We start from the raw sequence: 20,426 nt of genomic DNA on the forward strand, positions 1-20,426 counted from the left end.
GCAAAAATGCTTCTTCTTCTTGTCCTCAACCAGAGGAATTAAAATTCAAGTTCTGGTGTGTTTGCTTTTCCTTTGTCCCTTCTAATTGAAGGTATTAGAATCATAGAAGCATAGATCTCCTACTCTTCTCAGTGAGTCCTCAGGGCCACCTGCCTTACTCCCTGCTGAGGATGTGTAGTCAGCTGTAAGACTATGTTACAACCAGGATTAGAGCCCAGGTGTCCTGCTGCTTAGAGACACACACTTAACAGGGCAGGCAATGCCAACCATTTCACCACAAATTCTTTAGCTAAAGATCTGTGCGCAAGGAATGAGTTTTCAGCATGCCTGCAGTGTAATTTTGTGGGATCCTGTTTGGCTCCTCTTTCCAGGGTCAGGATAGAGGAGGTTGTCCTCAGCTTCTTTGTATATAGAGTGAAGGGTCTCTCCCTTCCCCCTACCTTTAGTGTTTTTACCTGCATCAAAAAGTATTACGTGTTCTTTTTAAAACCCTGAACAAAGGTGAGGAACAGAGGCACATACAGAGATCAATTTTGCATTACCTACTGTTTCCCTGCATGAGGGTTTTACAATGCAAGTCGTTTATTTGATTGCTAGGTATGCTTAAAGTGGTCGGACGGAAGGCTTTGAACTTCGCTGAAGTACAAAAAGCAAGCTGTTCGTTTAATCAGCACATTTAATTCGCCCTGCTTTGCATGCTGCTCCACGCTGTCTCCTTTCCATATAAGGATTCTGTGGCATCTTCCTGCAGCACCCCTGCCTCTCCTCCGAGAGCAGCCAAAGATGGCTTTGTGCACGTTGCTTCTGCATGCTATAGGCCCAACTCCTTCTTGGTGTGTGCTGTAGCAGCTTCCTACTTCTCATAGCTCTCTTCTCCTCAGGTGAGTTGTTTATATTCAAGTCCTTTTTGTGCTGACCGAGAGCACGTTGTTAATTTATCCTGCTTTTCAATATTTATTTTTGCCGTGCATAGGTTGGAAGTGAATCAGCAAACTGAATTTTCATTAAGGATTTTGATATTAAGGATTTATATCATTGATAGGTGTCTTTTGTGTTTAGGAATTTATTTTTGTTTAATACTGGGTATTCATTAGATTTCTGTTTAAGCAGCCATTGTTTAGAATCCAAAGAGGGTTTTCTAATGCTATTCATAAAGATCTAGGAAAACCTTTAAGGCAACACTGATCAGAGGAAGGAAAGACTTTCTAATTTAGCAATCACATTAATGAAAAATAGAACATTTTTTTCTGGCCTTTAGTAACATTAGGGGTGTTTCTGTTTTTCTCTCAGACTTGCTCTTCTTTCTTTTCTTTTCTTTTTTGCTCAGACTCACCTCTGCTGATGTGGAAATATGTAATGTGCAGTTTACAGCAAATTAATAGTACCTTTTGTGTCATTTTCTGTGGTCCTTTTTTTTTTTTTTTTTTTTTAATCTGATTTACCTTGCTGTGCTAAATTGATTAAGGCCAATGTTGTACTTCAGCCTTCTGAGAATACCTGTCACAAATGTTAGAAGAGGTACTTGATTACCCCTTAACATCTGTTCCTGCATACCCCACTTTAGTGGACTGGTTTCAGATATCTCATTATTTCTTTCTGAGCCACATCCTCTTTTCCATTCTAAGTCCTTCCCCTGCCAGATGTCCAGGGGGGTAGAAGTTAAAATCTGTTTAACAAATGATTAATCTATTCAGTGCTGCTGTGAAGAATCAGAAAGGGCAATGCAGATTCAAACCTGGTCGCTCAAGTTCTCTTCTCTGCTTCTGTGTGGAAGACTGAAGGTACAGATGCTCCCCTGGAAGTCATGGGATTCCTATAGGAAGCACTAGGTCCAAGGACAAGGCCCATTCTTCTGGAAGCACAGTGCATGCTCTCCAGGGGTCTCTGTGTACCCAACCCCCCCGAAAGTGTGCGGAAGTTTAGTTGCATGGCAGAACACAGTCTCTGATGAGACTAAACAACTTGCTTGAAATTTCTTTTTTTCTGTCAATAGAATTTCATTGACATTCTCTTTAGTATTTGATGGGTACCACTGGCAGTTCCCCAATCTGGAAGTCCATAATCTACGATACAAAAGCCTAGTTACAGGCAATACCTCATGTCTGTGAGCATGGCTATCATTAAAGTCTTCATGTTAGATGGCAATCATGAGATGATCTTTCAGCTGTCCTGTGTAAATCTTGAAAATGGAGATCAACATTCAGACTTGAAGAGCTAGAAACCAACCACTAATTTTTTTTTTTTTTGTACACTACCTGAAGTTCTTATATCTAAAGGACTTAATTATCTCAGAGCAGCACACACTGCTAAGGAGACAATGAATATTGTCTGAAATTTCTGAGAGGTAAGGGTTTTATGCCCAGAGATTTCTTGCTCTAGACCCATGAGATGATGACAAAGGTATGTTTAAAGAAAGCCAGATTTCTTGTAACCTTAAATTCAGCTGTGAAAAACAAAAATATCACAGTCAAATGTTGTATATAGAATTTAGCTTTAGTGAAATCCAGGATCTTGCCTAGATTTCCAGCCCATCATGGTCTCTCTTTGTTGTGGAACACGGTGGTTAGTTAATACCATCAGGTAATTCAGATACATCAGTCTTCTCTTTTAGCCTTGCTTAGCTCTGCTGATCAGAGTAGAAAAATGTGTGATTATTCCCCAAATGCCATCACAGTCCAGTGTGGCATCATTCACAGATGTGGTAAGATGAGGACTTCTCTTCATGTGGAGATTCTGATATAGCTGTCTGAGTTACATCCAGCAGAACTAGATGCAACTCAGACTGAGACTGCTAGAAGCACTTGAACTTCAGGTTCCCTGCATGTGCAAGCAGTTGCACTGCTTTTACCTGGTATTGTTAGGAATTTTAACAAACAAAATGGCTGAAGTTTTCTCTTTTTAAGAAAATAATGAATTATGGGATAATGGATGCTGAGACTTTGCATAACAAATCAAAGCTTCCAAAACAATGGGTAGAGTCATTCCATTTTGAGTAGTCATCGATGACCTGGTACAGACAAAGTAAACATAAGGAAAGAAATGTGTGTGTGTGTATATATATATATATATATTTTTTTCCCTCCATATCTGTGGCAGTTAGGTTAGTTCCCTTGTCTTCCTTTGAATACAAATGCTTACATTTGCATGTGTTTAGTGCTTAGTTAACAGCTCTTTCTGGACATATGTAGTCAAATGATTCCTACAGAGCTAATTGCTGCATCACTTAGCATTCTTACAAGGATTTCTTAATGATTGTGAGTGATCCACAGAATCCCAGTTTCCTTAATTACATCTGAATCCTTACCAGCATCTGCACTGTGGGAAATGCAGGTCCCTGCACCTAACATCTTTCTAGTTCCAGGCTGGGGTCTTTACACGTTTCTAATGGTAAGAAACAGGCAAAGCTGAGCCTGAAACTCTGTTTAAGGTTTGGGATGATGTCCATGAGATTTCTTCATGTACAAAGACAATCACATTGGCTTTGCTCATCTGGTGAACATGCCCAAACCTCCACATAATTCTTCAGGTCCACATCAAGCTTGTCCAGATACCTAAAGAAGATAACACGTTGACCTGCCCTTGCAAGAAGCAAGATGAAACACATTTTCTTATCACCTGTCCTGAGGATGCATAGTTTATACTGAAACCACAGGGATGAATACAAGGAGAATAATACTCTGTCCACAGCAGAGACGAAAGAGGAGAGTCCCTCTGCTCCTTTTGAGAAAGAGATCAGATGGTGGGGACCCTACAGGGAAGGGGAAAAGGAAGCTGGATAGCGGGATATGGTGCCATCTTGCCCCAGACTGTAACCCTTTTGCAGTTCTGCAATACACTCACAATTGTACTCAGCTGTTCCCATGGTCTGCCACAAGTTAAGTCCTCTGTTTTTCCTTCATGAGTTGCAGATAGCAAATATGCCTTATGGAATCAGCCTTGGCTAGAAATGTTTACCAATGAAGTTCACTTAAGTTCGTTAGCTAAACTGTCTCCTGAGTGTTACAGCTCTGCAGAAGTCTTTCTTCGGTGTGAGATAAGTCTGGTTGGAGGCGTTTGCAAGTTTACATCTGTGAAGTAGAGGTGTATGGGAAGCCTTCACCTGATACTGTTATTCTGTAGACAAATCTTACAGTCTGTTAGTGAGTTCTGTAACCTTAGGGACCTTGACAACATCCAAAGCCGTGGGTGAGACTCTCAGAATAAATTTAGCTGATATATTGCAGACATCCATATCCAAATTAAATGCATGAGGATCCCTTTTAGTCAGTGGCTAAAAAAAAAAAAAAAAAAGACACTTTTAGCTCATTAGTCATCTTATTCTAATGTAATTGTCTACAGTAGACCAAATGACTTGCACCCAAAAAGATCTCTGCCAGCCCATCATTGTCACAGCTGCAAGGAGTTGTGACTCAACTTATCTCACTCTGCCAAGAGAAATCTTTTAATAGAGATGCGATTATACTGGCAAAAGTTTTGCTGCTATGTTTTGTTTTGTTATATTATCAGGGTTGGCAGTGTATGACAGCAAAATACATTTTCTTGGTGTAGTCCCTGCTGGAAATACTTTCTGGTAAAGTGCAGCCATTTCCAGTACTTCATGCCTTATGAAATTCTACTGTCCAATTTATTCATTCACCCATACTGGTTTGTGACATTAGGCTTTCATTTCTGGAACAGTACATAGGAAATATTTTATTATCTTGATTTTTCTAGTACGTTATTTCAGCAATCTTATCTCTCATAATCCTCTACCACACTGGGGATACAAAACAATTTCACTGCTGAGCTTCCCATTTTGTGACACTAGTCTTTCTAAGCCTTCTGTCCTAAGATTCCTGTCTACCCAAAAGGCATGTTTGATGCACATAGTTATGTCCTCTGAGGGGGGTCTCTAGCGGTGGGAGTCAACAATAAAAGTGTCAATAAGACAACATTACAGTTAGTTTTTGTCACAGGAAACAAGCCGTAACCTTAAAATGTGTTAGCTAGCATGGTTTAAGTGATATGTTATTAAGCATTCATGGAGACACAGTGAGATAAACTTTATGAGTATTCAACATGATCCCTAGAAGGTAGTTTAAACTATTATATTGAAATGCTACTGTGTTCAGTTTTCAAACGTTTGGAAAGTTTAGATCTCATCTCCAAATTTCACACTTGCATATGTTGCCAACGTCTTCCACCATATTCAGGGCTTCTTTTTGTCTCTGGCTTCTGGGGTCAGGGACAAGCAGTGCACTTTTGCTCCTTAAGGACTGTGATAGATAACAAAAGCCCGATGTATGAAAGCTACACAAAGACATTTTTGTTGTTGTTGTTAGTTTTTTGTTGTTGGTGGTGGTGGTTTTTTGTTTGTTTTTTTTTTGTTTTTTTTAACTTCCTTGCTTAACTTCTTATCCTAGGAACAAAATCTAAAGTCTAATGCCTCTCATCAGACTCTGACTCATCAGAAATAAACCTGCAGTTTACTTGCTGGCAGGGTAAGTCAGCAGGACAGTCCTGCCACCCTGTGCCAGGCAGGCTGTGGACAAACATTTGCTGCTGTTGTCTTTTTCTCCTGGCAGCCCTTACAAAAAGAGTTTTGAACAGCAGAATCCCAAAAGCAAAGTGTGCCTGGAGGCTCTAAAGGAAAACTTACCTTTGGAGCCTCAAAGAAAAAAAAAAAAGGTACAATCATATAACTAATATTTGTCTGATTAACCAGTATCATTTAACAGCTGTATTAAGGTAGTTGCCATTTTGTCAATACGCTTTCAGGTATCTGTGAGAAAAGGCAAAAGCTCAAGTGTTCAGATGAAAACTAGGCCATAATGACTCAAAATTTCAGACCTCAGGTCTTTTGTGCTTGCAGGTATACAGCCTCACAGTGAAGTTGCTTCCCAACAGGCAATGTTGCAAGGACACAATGGTGGCATCTCAGTTTTGAGCTTTCATAGCTCCAAATTTTTCCTGAGCTCTGCCTCCAGGAAATAACAAGCTTAAGGTTATTTAAGACAAAATGTTGGTAGGATTTATACCAATTCTGGTGTAAAATGTAGCATTTTAAAGGACAAATATTCTCTATGTTTTAGTAAAATAGTCCAGTCTATCTCATCAACAAGAAGTCAAATAATTCATATGGTAGACTTGACATGTGGCTTGTATGTTGGAAGGATCTTTAACTAGGATAGTCCACAATATTTTATCACAGGTTTCTCCCTTTACCTTTTCTAGTGATTTAAATTAGGTCTCATTTTCTTTTTTTTTAATTTCTTTGTTAAAAAATGTACACCGGCATCTCAGAACACAGTGTATGTACATGTAAGACTGAGTTCTTATGAAAGATGTTATGCAAAACACTGAATAAGAAAAATAAGGCAAAATAATCTAACAAGATCAGATATAAGAGAAGCAATAGAATAATTCTTCTTTTTTTTTTTTTTTTTTTTTTTTGAGAAAAAGAAAGCTAAAACAACCGAGGAAATAAAATCAAAAGTAGTGATTTTGAGAATTGAGAGAAATTTGGAAGGCATTCCTGGCAAAGCAGACAAGAAGGGATTAATAGCTACAAAAAAAAAAAAAAAAAAAAATCGAATTTCTTGAAGATCTGACAGTAAAAAGTCATGGAGAATTGCAAATTCTCCATGCAAATTGCAATGGAGAATTGCAGAATTCCAAAGAATGAGATGTTCCCTGAAGTAGGGATTGCTTGTTGCTAGATAATTGTCATATATGTTGCCAGTATGAATATGGATTTGCTATTTAAAAAAGAGTAGAAATGAAAAATAAATCTGCTATATTACAGCTACAGGACTATTGATGGTATTACAAACTGAGAGAACTTGAAAAAAAAAATAAATAGCTACCTCCAAAACACTATAATTTTGCTGGTGCTCTGTGGGGCAGGAGGTGGGAGGCTAAAAAATAACTCCAAAAACAAAAGAGGCTCTTTGTAATAGTGCCATCTGGGGTTATGGGAACAGTTGTTGATGCTGTGAAGAGGAAAGTATTAGATCCAGTCATGCAGGACCAGGAGGACTTGCTCAGTTTCAATATCCCTTCTCTCTTTCTCTCTCTCTAAAATATCAAAAGCATGTCACTGCAAGAAAGAAAAACAGAAACTGTGAGAACACATACATATGTGTCTCTATATATTTCCCAATACATATATACATGGACACAAAACGGCAAGCAAAAGAAAATAAAAAAAAAATTAAAGTGACAGCAAATTGCTCATTTTCTCAAAAATGTAATATACTCGAGCAGGTACTGTAGTTGCTTTAGTAAATGTCTTCAGTCCTCCCTTATCTCACAGCTATGTTTTTTCAAACAGAGGAGTAAGGATCAGCTGTATTGATTAGGGTCATTACTCAGAGTTCCAGCGACAGCCTGTGCAATCAACATAAATTGGTGATTAACAGGATCGTTTATTTGGAAGCATCTGGAACATGAAACCTAGGGGACAGTCAGAAGATGTGTGACTGGAAACTGTATTTTGCCTTTTAATTGTTTCCATGAATATTATTTTCCCTGAAAATACTTTTTTTCTTCTCCTTTCAAGCCCTAATCTTTGATTGTGTGCACTGTGCATGTGTAGTACTAGCTTTGAAGGATGATAATTTAACCATGGGTTTCTCAGTGGGGAGAAAATTAAAATGTACAGCCTTTTGTCTGTGTGGTGAGTTACTAAATCACTTCCCACAGTATGGCACAGCTTGCAGCATTACCCATGACTTAAAAACTCTTCATTAACATGTATCGTTATTGTGTCCCACTGTGAAAAATGTGTTTTACTAGTTGGTCTACTCATAAGTAAACCTCATTGTAGAAGAGAACTTTTTGCTCCTGTGAATAAGAACTAAATATTGAAATGTATTTAATACTGTTTTGTCATGACACAAAATAGAAGAAGTGGGTTGGAAGATCTCTCTGCCCTTATTGCCTAACACAGCACATATTGTCTTTTCTCTGCTGTCTGTGTAAGCATCTGCTCAGCTTTTCCAAACAGAAAGCCTGTAAGAGAAGTATATATTACACATCAGAAAATGAAATAAATTCACTTGGCTTTGACAGGGTAGAAAAATTATTGTCTTTCATTGATTCTGCACATCTTCAGCCAAAGTCTGCCTTGCTCAGCAGTATGTCAGAAGCTTCTATACAAGTACTCTGTCATTTGCCTCCAAGACCAAAAGCCTCTAGGGTGTACAACATCAGGGTAACATACTGTATTTTGGGACCATACTCCACCTAAGGATGTTCTTAGGCTTACTGTCAGCTTTTTACATGCCAGTTGTTGGCGATATAAATAGGAAAACATCTCTGCTGGTGGGCTTTTCTTCTAAAGAAATAGCCAGGAGTACTAACTTCTAATACTGTTTGTTTATTTATTTATGTGGCAAGTACATAATTGGACTCCTGCTACACTGGTGTTGTAAAGCAGTTTCAAGGTATGTTTAACAGTGGGAACAAAGCAGGATGGAGAGATCATGCAAAAACAAAGGACGTCTACAACCTGATTAATACAGATTAAGCATGCCCTGCAGGCTTGGTCCTTCTAAAGTGACTACAAAAGAATTACAGCTTTTGAACATGAACATCTTTTGCCCACAACATATTAATTTGACATCGTATACCATTATCTTGTGGACTTACATTTTAGTGTCAAAAATGAATCTTTTTCTGACCACAGTCACCTAATATTGTTATTTGAAACAACACTGTACAGAAAAGGAATGAAAGCTAATTCAAGGGCTATTAAGAATATTATTTGTATATTACATTAAAAATGAAATGTAATTCAATAAAGTGCTCAGCAGAGGATTCTGGATGGGAAGGCACTTCCGTGGGTAAGGTAAGAACAGATAGTAATGGTTGATTAGAAAGAAAGGAAATTCTGATTGATGAATCTCATTGATGCTTATCTCCCATCTCAGGCACTACACAGAATTATGTAGTTATCAATAACATGTCAGTTCTTATTGTGTTTTATTAAAAGCAGACCCAGGTCATTCCCAAGACTGGATATTATTGAGGAAGCATATATACCCCTTCCATACAGGGGTAGTGGATTGTCACTACGAAAATTTCATAAGAGTAAATATCATAAACACAGAGAAAATCAGTTTTTATACTTTTAGCTATTCTCTCTTCATTTCTTTGTTCATTTTTTTCTGAGTAGCCGAACTTTTTGCAAAATGTTGTTACACTTCCTTGCATAGTATTATAAAAAATAATAAAATGACTGGATTCATTTTGATTTTCTTTATAACCTGACAAAATTGAAATGTGGCATGTGGTTTTCTAAATAAAGTTATGGCTTTAGAAATTTGTAGTGGAGTTTTCTGTTAGGTTAATTTTTGTGGTTTGTTCACTGGCAAAGCTGAATTTATTTTGCTTAAAGTAGACCTTCCTACTGCAAATGTGCAAACCTGTGATGTTCTGTGCAATGTTCATTTTGACTAGTCTGCTGACTGAAAATGAACCCAATATTTGTTAGTGTCATACCTGTCACACAGCTTCGGCATCATCGATTTATCTTCTTCCAAGGGAAGGTTAAATGTGTAGCCTTTCATTGCAAGGTCTGCACTCCTAGACGCTGCACAAGGAAGATAAAACCTGTCAGAAGTGACAAATCATTGGTATTCTGGTTTATTTGAATATTGACTTATTTCACAAATGTAAGGCATTTTTTTTAAATTAATTTCAATCCAGAAAGAAGACATAATATTGTGTAAATAATAACAGAAACATCAAACACAGTCAGCCTTGGCTAATATTCATGTATCCAGGTCTGTTGCAAGAGTAGAGAGGTTGGTATATTCCATTTTTGTTATTACCTTCACTTCTCCCCAGTTTCTTTTACTTACTGCTTTGTGGTACTGAGGATGGAAGTTTTGTTTTGGTTTTGTTTTTTTGTTCTCCCTTTTGCCCCTCCATCCATTTTCAATACTCCTATGTTGCTCTGACATCTTAGCTTCTTCTCTGTTGTCAGCAGGTGTTGGTGCCATCACTGAAATATCTCAAAATCAGTATGCTTGTCATGTACTCTGATTAAAAGTGGTGATGCTAGGACACCTGCTAGTTATGAATCCTCACGGGAAGGGCATGCCTCTGCACAATTCCCCCATTACAATCAGAGGTTCATCTACCTCAGCTTTCTATATTGATAATTAATTTATATATTGATTGCTTTTCTTGATTTTCATTAGTTGCTTCAATAATTATGAAGGAGTTCATGAAGGAAAGAGGTAAAGGAATTTGCATTAACCATAATCATTGAGCTTTTATGGCCTTCAGCTCTATCACACCAAAATGATGAAACAGTAGAAATAGTTTAAAATTTGCAGATACCCACAATTTTCACATCAGTAACTGAAGGAGGAAAGATCCTGAGCTGTTTCTCAAAGCTAGTTCTGATCTGGTTCTTGGGGCTGTGTATTATCCCAGCATTTATCCCAACAGTTTGTCAAAACTGGCAAACCTGGCAAAAGTTGGTATCTTCTTTTCGATATTATTATTGTTATTTCTAATTATTGCTTGCATATTCCTACTATGCCAGTAATCATGGCAATAAGGAATCTATTATTCAAATGAGCACTCAAAAGCCTGAGGCTATTCCAGGACTCTTCTGTCCTGTTTGTTTGTTTGCTTGTTTGTTTCTTTTTGCTCCGAGTGCTTTAAATGTTTATACTAGCACTTTTTTCAAAATCCCCATCAGTAAGGTTTTGTTTTGTTTTGTTTTGTTTTGTTTTGTTTTTTCTTCTGGGAGCTTTTTGTGCTTTGTATGGTTTATCTCATGCTAACAGTGGGTTATTCTGGGGGACAGATGGAAGGCCTAAGGCCCTTTCTCTCCCTGCCCTCCTTGCAGCAGGGTCTGAGTGCCAAGTGCAGAGCAGCTGGTACAGCGCCAGCTTCCAAATGGCCACTGAGACTGAGCCTTGCATTCATTTAATGTATAGAAAAATCCTGTACCAGATCTATCTCCATCACATCCCCAAAGTGAGTGAGATAGAGAGCAGAGATGGGAAATCTTCAAGGGGCATTTCTGAAGGAAAAATGACCTATCAGGTTTGGTGGGAATAATAGGTTTTAGGAGAAATATATGAGGCTATGGGAAAGGAATGGAACATATGGTGCATACTGAAGTGTAGAAGACATTTGGTAGTATGAGGGAGACCTCAGGCTCACCCTGTGGAAAAGACAGCCTTATTGGGGAGAGTGCCAGAGCTCCTCCCAGACAGTGAGAGTGGGAAAGGGCTCCTGATGTGATGATCCTATCCCCTGGAAAGATGGGAATGGTAGACCTTCCTCTTTCCATCCCAGTCTGTGATGGGGGGAAGCTGTTCCATACCTTCCCACATCATAGGAAGGGGACTGAGGGAACAACATTCTCCATTGCCTCATTTACAAGAGGGCTGTTAGCGTTAGGTTGGAGGTTGGACTCGATGACCTTGAGGTCTCTTCCAACCTAGAAATTCTGTGATTCTGTGAAAGGAGAGCCAGCCTTCCTGCCCAGAGGTGGTCAGGCAACCAACACACTCATCTGCAAATAAAGGGCAGTTTAATTGTGGGCACTGTGTGCTTTTGAACACACCTCAAAACTCACAGCTGCTCCTCTGACATTCTACCTTACCAAATAGTTTAAGAAACCGAGAAAGTTTTAGAACAGATAACCTGGACTCCACCCCAGGTCCTATCACTACCATGCAGCCTCTGGTAATTTAATTTAGCTAATGAGCTTTGGAAGAATCACGTTGGACACAGAGATGGGAGAGTTTTTAGGATCAACCAGTGAAATAAACAAGACAGTAGCTTCAAAAATTAAAAACGTTTTGGTAGTGTTTTTTTTTTTTTTTTTTTTTTTTTCCTGGCAGTACTGTGCACTCCAATTAATTGCATCCTTCTTGCTGAAACCAGAACATCAGACGTACAACGTGTTCCCTGAACTTGCTGGAAAAAATATTAACATGGTCCCCTCTAGAGTATTAGAGTATTTTCATTAAGTTGATTCTGTGCTGTCAGTGTATGTGGCTTACTACATAATAAAAAACTCAAGGAAATTAGGTCCTATAGGGATTGTATATGCCCTTGGAGGTCTCTGGGTCCAAACAGTAGTATGTGGATTACAGCTGGCTCTAAAAGCTCATATTCTTGAGAGATATACTTACTCTATGAACATATCTTAATCTAGAATGTTTGTTTGTCATCCTTGCTGTCTGTGGGTAAGAATATACTAGAGACTATTCTGAGATAGATTAATGCTTGTTCTGGACATATGAAAGTTATTAAAAAGTGATCCTTTGGAGATAATATTCAGAGTGAATCCTCTGGTATACAAATCAGTGGATACAACCTGAAATGTATCAACATCAGGTACAACAAGTGGCAGGTTTAGGTCCTGTAGCAGTTCCTGCATTGTACAATGCAGTGTTACCCAGGAGTAGCTGAGCTAAGTCTGTTAGGGAAAAATATATCACGGGGCATGGCAGCCCCAGAGAGGCGAGGCTGCTGCAGCTCCATGCTCCAACTGGCAGTGTGTCTGAAGATGCCTTTCCAGCCGGCACATAAACACAGAGCACATGTATATCCCATATATATACGTGTACATATATATACACATGGTTGGTCACCCAGACTCACAGACAGACATGCAGAGTATTCACATGAACACAAACAGCACCAACAGGCTCATCCTGTTACCATCCCTGGCAAATCAGGATGGACATCCACTAGCAAGAATATGTATAAGTATACAAATATATTCATACACATGTATATGGTGTGGATCCACATATACGGTGGGGCACTGACACTCAGACTGCTCAGTAGCTGCTCCTAGTTGCTGGTCTCCCCAGTTGCTGGCACCCAGACATAAAAGTCTCTCATGCCACAGCCCCACTCCAGCTGCAGGTACAAAACATCTGATGTACACAGGTGCACATACACAGAGAGGCACACACACAGCTGTCCAGGACTCCCCTAGGCACTAGTAGCCAACTCCCCCTTGCTCTTGCCCTTAGAGACTCCCCCTGCTCAAAGGCCACTTCACCTACTCACCATCTAGGCTTGCTCGAACTTTGCCAGTGTGCATGCAATCCCTCACACACCTCTACTCACTCTGTTTGCTGCAGCATCACCAGACAAGGGTACCAGACAGCCAGCTCAGCACATCACAGACCTATTTTTTTTAGCTCTTATGCTTCTATTTTGCCACACTTTTTCAAGCCCAGATCACTTTATTCCTTCCCTTTTCCTGCCTTCAATTCCTCCTCTCAACATGCTATAATGTTCTATGCAATCCTGAAATGCTCATCCTCTGCATCCTATCATGTGTACTGTAACCCATGGACAGTAACCCCACCAAGCCCAAAACCTTGTTGACCCATAGTGATGAGTGTCAGGTCTGGACCATTGGGCCTCCTGGGGCAGTCCTGGGAAGGGCTCAGAACTGGTGTTCCTCCTTCTGAGTCCTTAGTTTGGGTTTCCACCTGTTTTGTGCCCCTGTCCTCCTCTGGGCTTGTGTATGTGGACATTTGACAGACTGATGGCTCTTGTGATAGGCCTGGGAGCAGCTAAGGCCAGGATATGATTTGGGTTCCTTAATCTGCCATTGTCTGTCTGTGCTACTTTGTGAATGTGCAGATGAGCTTTTATCACATAATTTAACATGAAGAGGTCAGCCTGTTACAACAGTAACATCACAGCAGTGCTACCCACACTACTCTGTGCTAGTGACCAGCATCGCAGCTATGTGGATAGCTGGGGCTGTGTATTTCTGAACTGCACTCCATCACCCTGTGCAAATATGCCCTGTATGCTGCCTGCACACACACACATGCAGACACACAGACACACGCTCACACACACCCCAGTGCTACAGGAACAGCTATTTGAAGCTCTTGTATGTTCAGAGGTGGGGGAATACAATGGGTTTCTGCATTTAGTTTAGTTTAGTTTAGTTTAGTTTAGTTTAGTTTAGTTTAGTTTAGTTTAGTTTAGTTTAGTTTAGTTTAGTTTAGTTTAATTTACTTTAGTTATTTTGTGGCTGGTTTCAGTCTCCCTACCAAGTTCTTTATTCAGTTGATTATTTTGCAGAGCTCAAGCAGAGTCTAACCTGAAAATAGACATAGGCCTTTGAGCTTATACCTGATCTTTTCCCGAAAGATAAAGTGTTGCAACATAGACCTTTTACCTACTGTTTCATCTCTGTCATGAAGGCATATTTCACTATGCTTTGTTACAGCTAGAAGTGAAATTTAATACTGTTTTTTTGGCTGACTTTGAGGGGGTTGTGCATGATAATAGTGTCTTAATTCTATAACTGTGTTGACTATTTTAAACATGGTAATATTCACTTCAAAACCTGTGTGCTCATGAAAAATGAGGTAACAATGGACAACTTTGTCTAGGAAGCACTGCTTATATTCACTCCTTCAGTAAATGACAGAAATAGCAGCATTACAAAATCCTGTTATAATCTATTGTTCAAATAAGCAATATTTTCAGAAAAAAAATATCATGTGAAATAAGTATTATTATAAGGTAATTCATAGGAGCAGGACAAGGTACAATGCCCGTACTGAAGAATTGTGCAAATGGAAATAGGCCAGTGTGAGTAGCTATTTCTTTAGGCTTTATTTTAAACAGATCAGGATAAAAAACCTGCCCTTTGAACGTTTTTTTTCACAGAATACTTCAGTCCATCAAACAGAACAAAAAACTTCCATCTGATCTTTGACAGACCTCTGCCATAACAATCCAAAATTCTTTCAGAGATTTATCAATGTAACTTTACAGTATTTTGAACTATTACTGCAAAACACAGTGCTGTTTTAAGATGAGAAAATAGCTTTGCTTTAGTTAACATTCAGCAAGTGCTCTTTTCTGACAGGGATTATGGCAGAATCACAGTACAGGGAGAATGAGTCCTGCGTTGATCACTGAAAGTAATGGATCATTGAACTCCTGCATTAATCTGCTCCTTTAGTGTCTATACATTATAAAAATTCAAGCATGTTGCAGATTGCCTGCCTACCATACTACTAGAATGTGAAAGATTTACAGGGTGAATTACCATTGACATACACCAGGGCAGTCAGACTGAAGAACTGCTGTATTCAGCTTGCTGCAAACATCAACCATGTCTTTTCATATCTTCAGTCTTTCTGAGGCTAAAGTTCTTTACAAGGACAATGTTTTGGACAATTCAGAAGCTTTGGTCACTTGAAAGGCCATACATTTATGGAACAGCAAAATCTCTTTTTTAAATGACCTGTGTGTTGGCTTTTGTGGAGAATCGCGGGAAAAAAAAAAAAATATCTATAGAAGCCATTAGTGGAAATATATGTCTAAAAGAAAACATAACCATGATAAGCCTATTGTACACATTGAATCCACACTCCTACTGATGTGGGGATATACTTCTCTGATTTATGCAGTCAGTCAGATGTATCCTAGCACTGCAGAGTCTTTCACAAAGCATAGGCGTTTTGAATGATTATCAAGGACAAGATCTCTTCTCTTGTTGGTTAAAAATCCCTACAACTAGAAGACGATACATTAGCAAACCAGACGTAAAAGTCTGAGAACAAAATAAGTGGCTTTGGTAATGAGGAACATTTGAATGCACAGGATCATAATACATAGAATGTATAACATAGTTCATAAAATATAGAATAAAAAATCACAGGTGCAGTAAAATGAAGGGTCTTACATTCTTTATCAAAGAAATTCAGGTAAGGCTAAATGGAACAGAAGTCTACAAACAAGGCTGAATGAATTTTGTTTACACTGGTGTAAAAATATTTTTTCATTCGTTAATTTCTTACATTTCACCTGTGCAGATGTGGTGGTTTCACAATGATGGGCAGCTAAGCTCCACCACGCCACTCTCTCAGGCCCCCTCATGAAAAGAAAAGGCAGAGAAAATATTAAAATATTCTAGAATATGCAGTTAATTCTTTCATTGAAATGTAATACTTTATACATTTGCTTTTGAAACTACTTCAATTTCCTGCTGTCATAAGGGATAGGGATTGTCACCAAATAATGAGTGATCAAATCTAAGATATTGAGTCCTTAGTGGGCCGACAGCCTCTGACATTTGAGTTACTAGCATTTGCAAAGTTACTATGGTGACAAATGTAACTCTCATTAAAAAAATAATAATAATCCTCTTTTGCTTAACCATGATTTTCCAAAGAACTCAGCATGGTTCCATAAGTACATTCCTGCCAAAATGGATGCATGGTGCCCTTTTTTCCAAGAAATTGTATCTTTACTGAAATGTAAGTGTAAAGGGAAGTCTGACCTCTGCTTTGGTCATAGTATCCTATGATAGCTCACTCAAATTACTGTAATTTTTAACAGATTTAAAACAGCACAGTGTTCATATCTTAAAAGAAAGACCAGAGTATATTCAGCTTCTTTTTGATCATTCTGGTGAAGTAGAACAACCCTAAAGTCACTGTGATCCTTCCTTTTAAAATTCCCACGCCCTGAAAAGTAGACCCATCACACGTAGCTTAAAGGTGAGCTGCAGCAGGCTGCTTTGACTCATGCCACAGGGCATTGGCACTGGAGCCAGGTATATAAAGATGACCTGAAGTAGTTTTTGTCTATATCCATCTCTCTGGTCCCATGATAAGCAAAGACAGCTGGGAAGATATGATCCATATTCTCTTTCATGGTGTCAGACTACACCATGGTCTTTTTTTGTGTTTGAAGCATTCTGCCATGACTATGTAGAGATAAATTGTTATGTGTTATGAGAGGGGGGCACTAGTGAATGTATCACCCACATGGATCATTTTTGCAAATGGTTAGGAAACCGATTTTTAAAGTTATTAAATCTTCTCTTACAGAGACCGAGAGCTCTGATACAGACCAAGTATCCCACATGTGTAGTTAAGTAGGCTGGTTTCTATTCCAATGTAGTTTTCCTAGGTACCCTGTATTGTCCAATTGACTCTCCATTCATTGTAAAGGAAGAGAAGAGATATCAGCATCCTACCAAGCACTTGAGTCAGAGCCTAAAGCCAGGCATACATAGTCAAGACAAAGACAAAGACAACGTGCTTAGAGTAAGCTTATTGCACTTTGTGCTACATTCAAGGGCAGGTACTGCTCTCTGTTGGAAGATGCTGACAGCAGCATCCTTCTTGGCTAAGTCTGAAGCCAGGGCATGGAATTTTCCTTCCTACAGAGCAGGCCCAAGTACTAGCAGAGTACTATGTAGAGAGGTGCTACAAGCATACTCCTAAGCTGCCCTTTGGTGTATCATATTCAAATTGCAGAAGAGAGTTTTGTAGGGTGAGCTCTTTCACCATCAGCACTCAACATCCTCATAGTGTTCCAAGGCCTAAGATACTCTTATTCAGCTGTAGTCAAGACTAGGGCTTGAATAATTTAAATGGAAGGAAAACTAAAGTTCATTCTCAGCCTCTGACCATGGTTTAATGTACAAAATACATGTAAATGTTGCTGTCTTCCTGGTATATCAAAGAGCTGTAGTGGAACGTGCTGGAGAGAAACAACAGAAGGGAGACAGAACGGCTTTGAAGTTTTGCTGATAAATTTAGATCCTAATTTTAAAAGGTGAAAGATAAGATATGAATAAGCTGTTGATTTTGTTTCAAAGCTCTGGTTTTAGATGATAAATTTTGCATTAAAACGTGAAAGTACTTTTTTTAATTGTGTGGGAGAAAGTGTCACAGCTTATTTCTAAAAATACAGAAAGAATGTTGATGGCAGGAGAAAATGCTGAAAGATTGTCTTGTTTTAACAAACAAAAGTAAGACCTATGCTGACATTACCCCTGTAACAATAATTCCTGAAGATAATCCTTAGTTTCTTGGAAATCTAGAATTAAACAGAATCACATTACCCTACATGTCAAAATCACTATTGTCTTTGTTTGCTGTGTTACAATTCTGTTTGAAAATGATTTAAGGGGAATTTTTGCTTTGCTTTGACTTCCATTTTTCTCTCTGTCTTTCTTTTAAGGTCAACTCAAATCAAAACATACTCTTGGGATAATGCCCAGGTTATTTTGGTTGGTAACAAGTGTGACATGGAAGATGAGCGAGTAATCTTCACCGAGAGAGGCAAACATTTAGCAGAGCAACTTGGTAAGAAAAAAAAATGCCAAAAGCTGTGATTGCTTGTACAATTGCATGAACTAATCTCATTAATCACTACTTGTAATGAAATGTTCATGAGACACTCACTGTAAAGAAATACAAACATACAATGCCTCCTTTTTGTTTCTGTAGACTGAAGTCTAAACCACCCATGTTGGTATCACTAAAACTTTAACATCATTAGATATTAAACATCTGTCTGTAGATGAACTTATGCAGAGTTGTGACGTGTCTTTTAATTTGTCCATAAGACCAGTGCTGGCTCAGAGGCTTAGACATATCTAATACATTTCTTACGCTGCTTTTTAGATAGGAAGTATGTTATGGACTTTGTGGTAAACAGAGAAAGATTCTGTATGTGCCTGTGAATACATACAATACATGTATCTGCAGGTAGTTACAACCATATGCAGATATGTTCTAGTGAAGGAAAAATAAATAAAACAAAATAAACAACAAAAACAAAAACTAGACAAAAAAGGAGAGAGGAGAAATTTTGTTCAAAATGTGAGCTGGAATTTCAAGAACTTGAATATTTGGGTTGTGATTTCCACTGCTAATAATCCAAAACAGAAAGACACCAATGTCCAACTCCCAGTGCTGTCACTTCACTTACAGAACACATAGGTAAGTCACACAGGTGTGTAAATAAGATGAACTTCTGTTTCACGGAGCCTCGCTCTAGCAGGCAAATGTTGTCCCTGCAGAAATTTACAGAGCTGTGAAAACCTCTGATTTTCCTGTTTCTGCCCAGCAGTGATATTCTTCAGTATTATGAGATGTTTGGGGGTGATCCCAGCCATACTGCAATGGAAAAGCTCCACAGCATCACAACAGTACTACCCAGCCCATTTTTTCTCTGAATTTGCTAATCTCTTTGCTGATTTGCTAAGCATGCCCAACAGTTGTGGAAATTAAAACCTGGAATCACTGCAGGCTAATTTCCATGGTGTAGTGGACACTAGATTATTATTATTATTATTTAAACTGACTATGGTAAAGGCACAGGGTAGCTTCTTTTGAGTGATGTGCGTAACTCAGATATCCTAATTACTATTTTTATATGGGTATTTTGGGGAGAAGGTATTTTAAGAATGCTTGCATAGGAGCCAGCAAAAGAAGGTGATGTTTCACCTTTTTTGGCTGTAATCCCATGCTGTTTATTTTAAACATGTATTTTCATAGCTTGCTGACCTCATTTTTAAAAAAATATTTTTCCTAGTTCTACAGTTGTTTGTCCTGGCAAATAATTTCATCAGAATGACAAACCTTCCTATTTGTCTGTCTAAGTAAGCATATGAGCAAAAGCACACCTCATAAATATCCTTTAAAAATTACCATAAATTAGTCCTTGAAAGGTGGCAGAAAAGATTTAACAGCAGGATGAGGAAGTCAAGACAAAATGCTGACGTTTGTGAAGAACTCAGTTTTTAACTGAGTTTTTAAACAGTTTTAACTGTTTGCAATAAAATCAAAAAGGTTGCCATAGCATGCTACTTTAACAGGTGGTACCTTTCTTTGCAGAAATACCTGTCACACTGTATGTATTGTAGATATGTATATATATGTTGTTCACTTTGTGATCATTTCTAATATTTATTTTTTTTATTTATTCATTTTAATAGGCTCTAGAAAAGTGTGTTCAATGGTGAAAGTGATCCAAAAACTGTATCTGTATATTTTACCCCAAATTTTGACCAGGCACTAAAATGTCTGACACTCAGTAAGTCTGCAATGTCAAATTTGAAGATTTATTTAAAGTCATATAACTAATCTGAATTGCTAATCCTCAAAGCATTTCTCTATAGAAAGATTAATGCAGTGAGTTGACAAGCAATCCCCAAGGTCATGAATTTAGCAAGACGAGAAGGAAGTTTGCATGGTAGACAGTCAAGAACCCTCAGCTGTAATAAACAATGCCAGGAAAAGAAAGAAAGAAAGGAAGGAAGGAAGGAAGGAAGGAAGGAAGGAAGGAAGGAAGGAAGGAAGGAAGGAAGGAAGGAAGGAAGGAAGGAAGGAAGGAAGGAAGGAAGGAAGGAAGGAAGGAAGAAAGAAAGAAAGAAAGAAAGAAAGAAAGAAAGAAAGAAAGAAAGAAAGAAAGAAAGAAAGAAAGAAAGAAAGAAAGAAAGAAAGAAAGAAAGAAAGGAAGAAAGAAAGGAAGAAAGAAAGGAAGAAAGAAAGGAAGAAAGAAAGGAAGAAAGAAAGGAAGAAAGAAAGGAAGAAAGAAAGGAAGAAAGAAAGGAAGAAAGAAAGGAAGAAAGAAAGGAAGAAAGAAAGGAAGAAAGAAAGGAAGAAAGAAAGGAAGAA

At 38.4% G+C, this 20,426-nt stretch overlaps 1 protein-coding gene across 1 annotated transcript in view; it reads left to right on the forward strand.

Moving 5' to 3' along the window:
- Positions 1 to 20,426, forward strand: part of RAB3C (RAB3C, member RAS oncogene family) — a 140,446-nt gene that overhangs the window by 99,504 nt on the left and 20,516 nt on the right. Inside the window, exon 4 of the mRNA XM_084305777.1 lies at positions 17,983 to 18,107. Coding sequence (XP_084161903.1) covers positions 17,983 to 18,107 — 125 coding nt within the window. The remainder of the gene's footprint in view (positions 1 to 17,982; positions 18,108 to 20,426) is intronic.

This window comes from Netta rufina, assembly GCF_964035555.1.
Source record: "Netta rufina genome assembly, chromosome: Z".
NCBI lineage: Eukaryota > Metazoa > Chordata > Aves > Anseriformes > Anatidae > Netta > Netta rufina.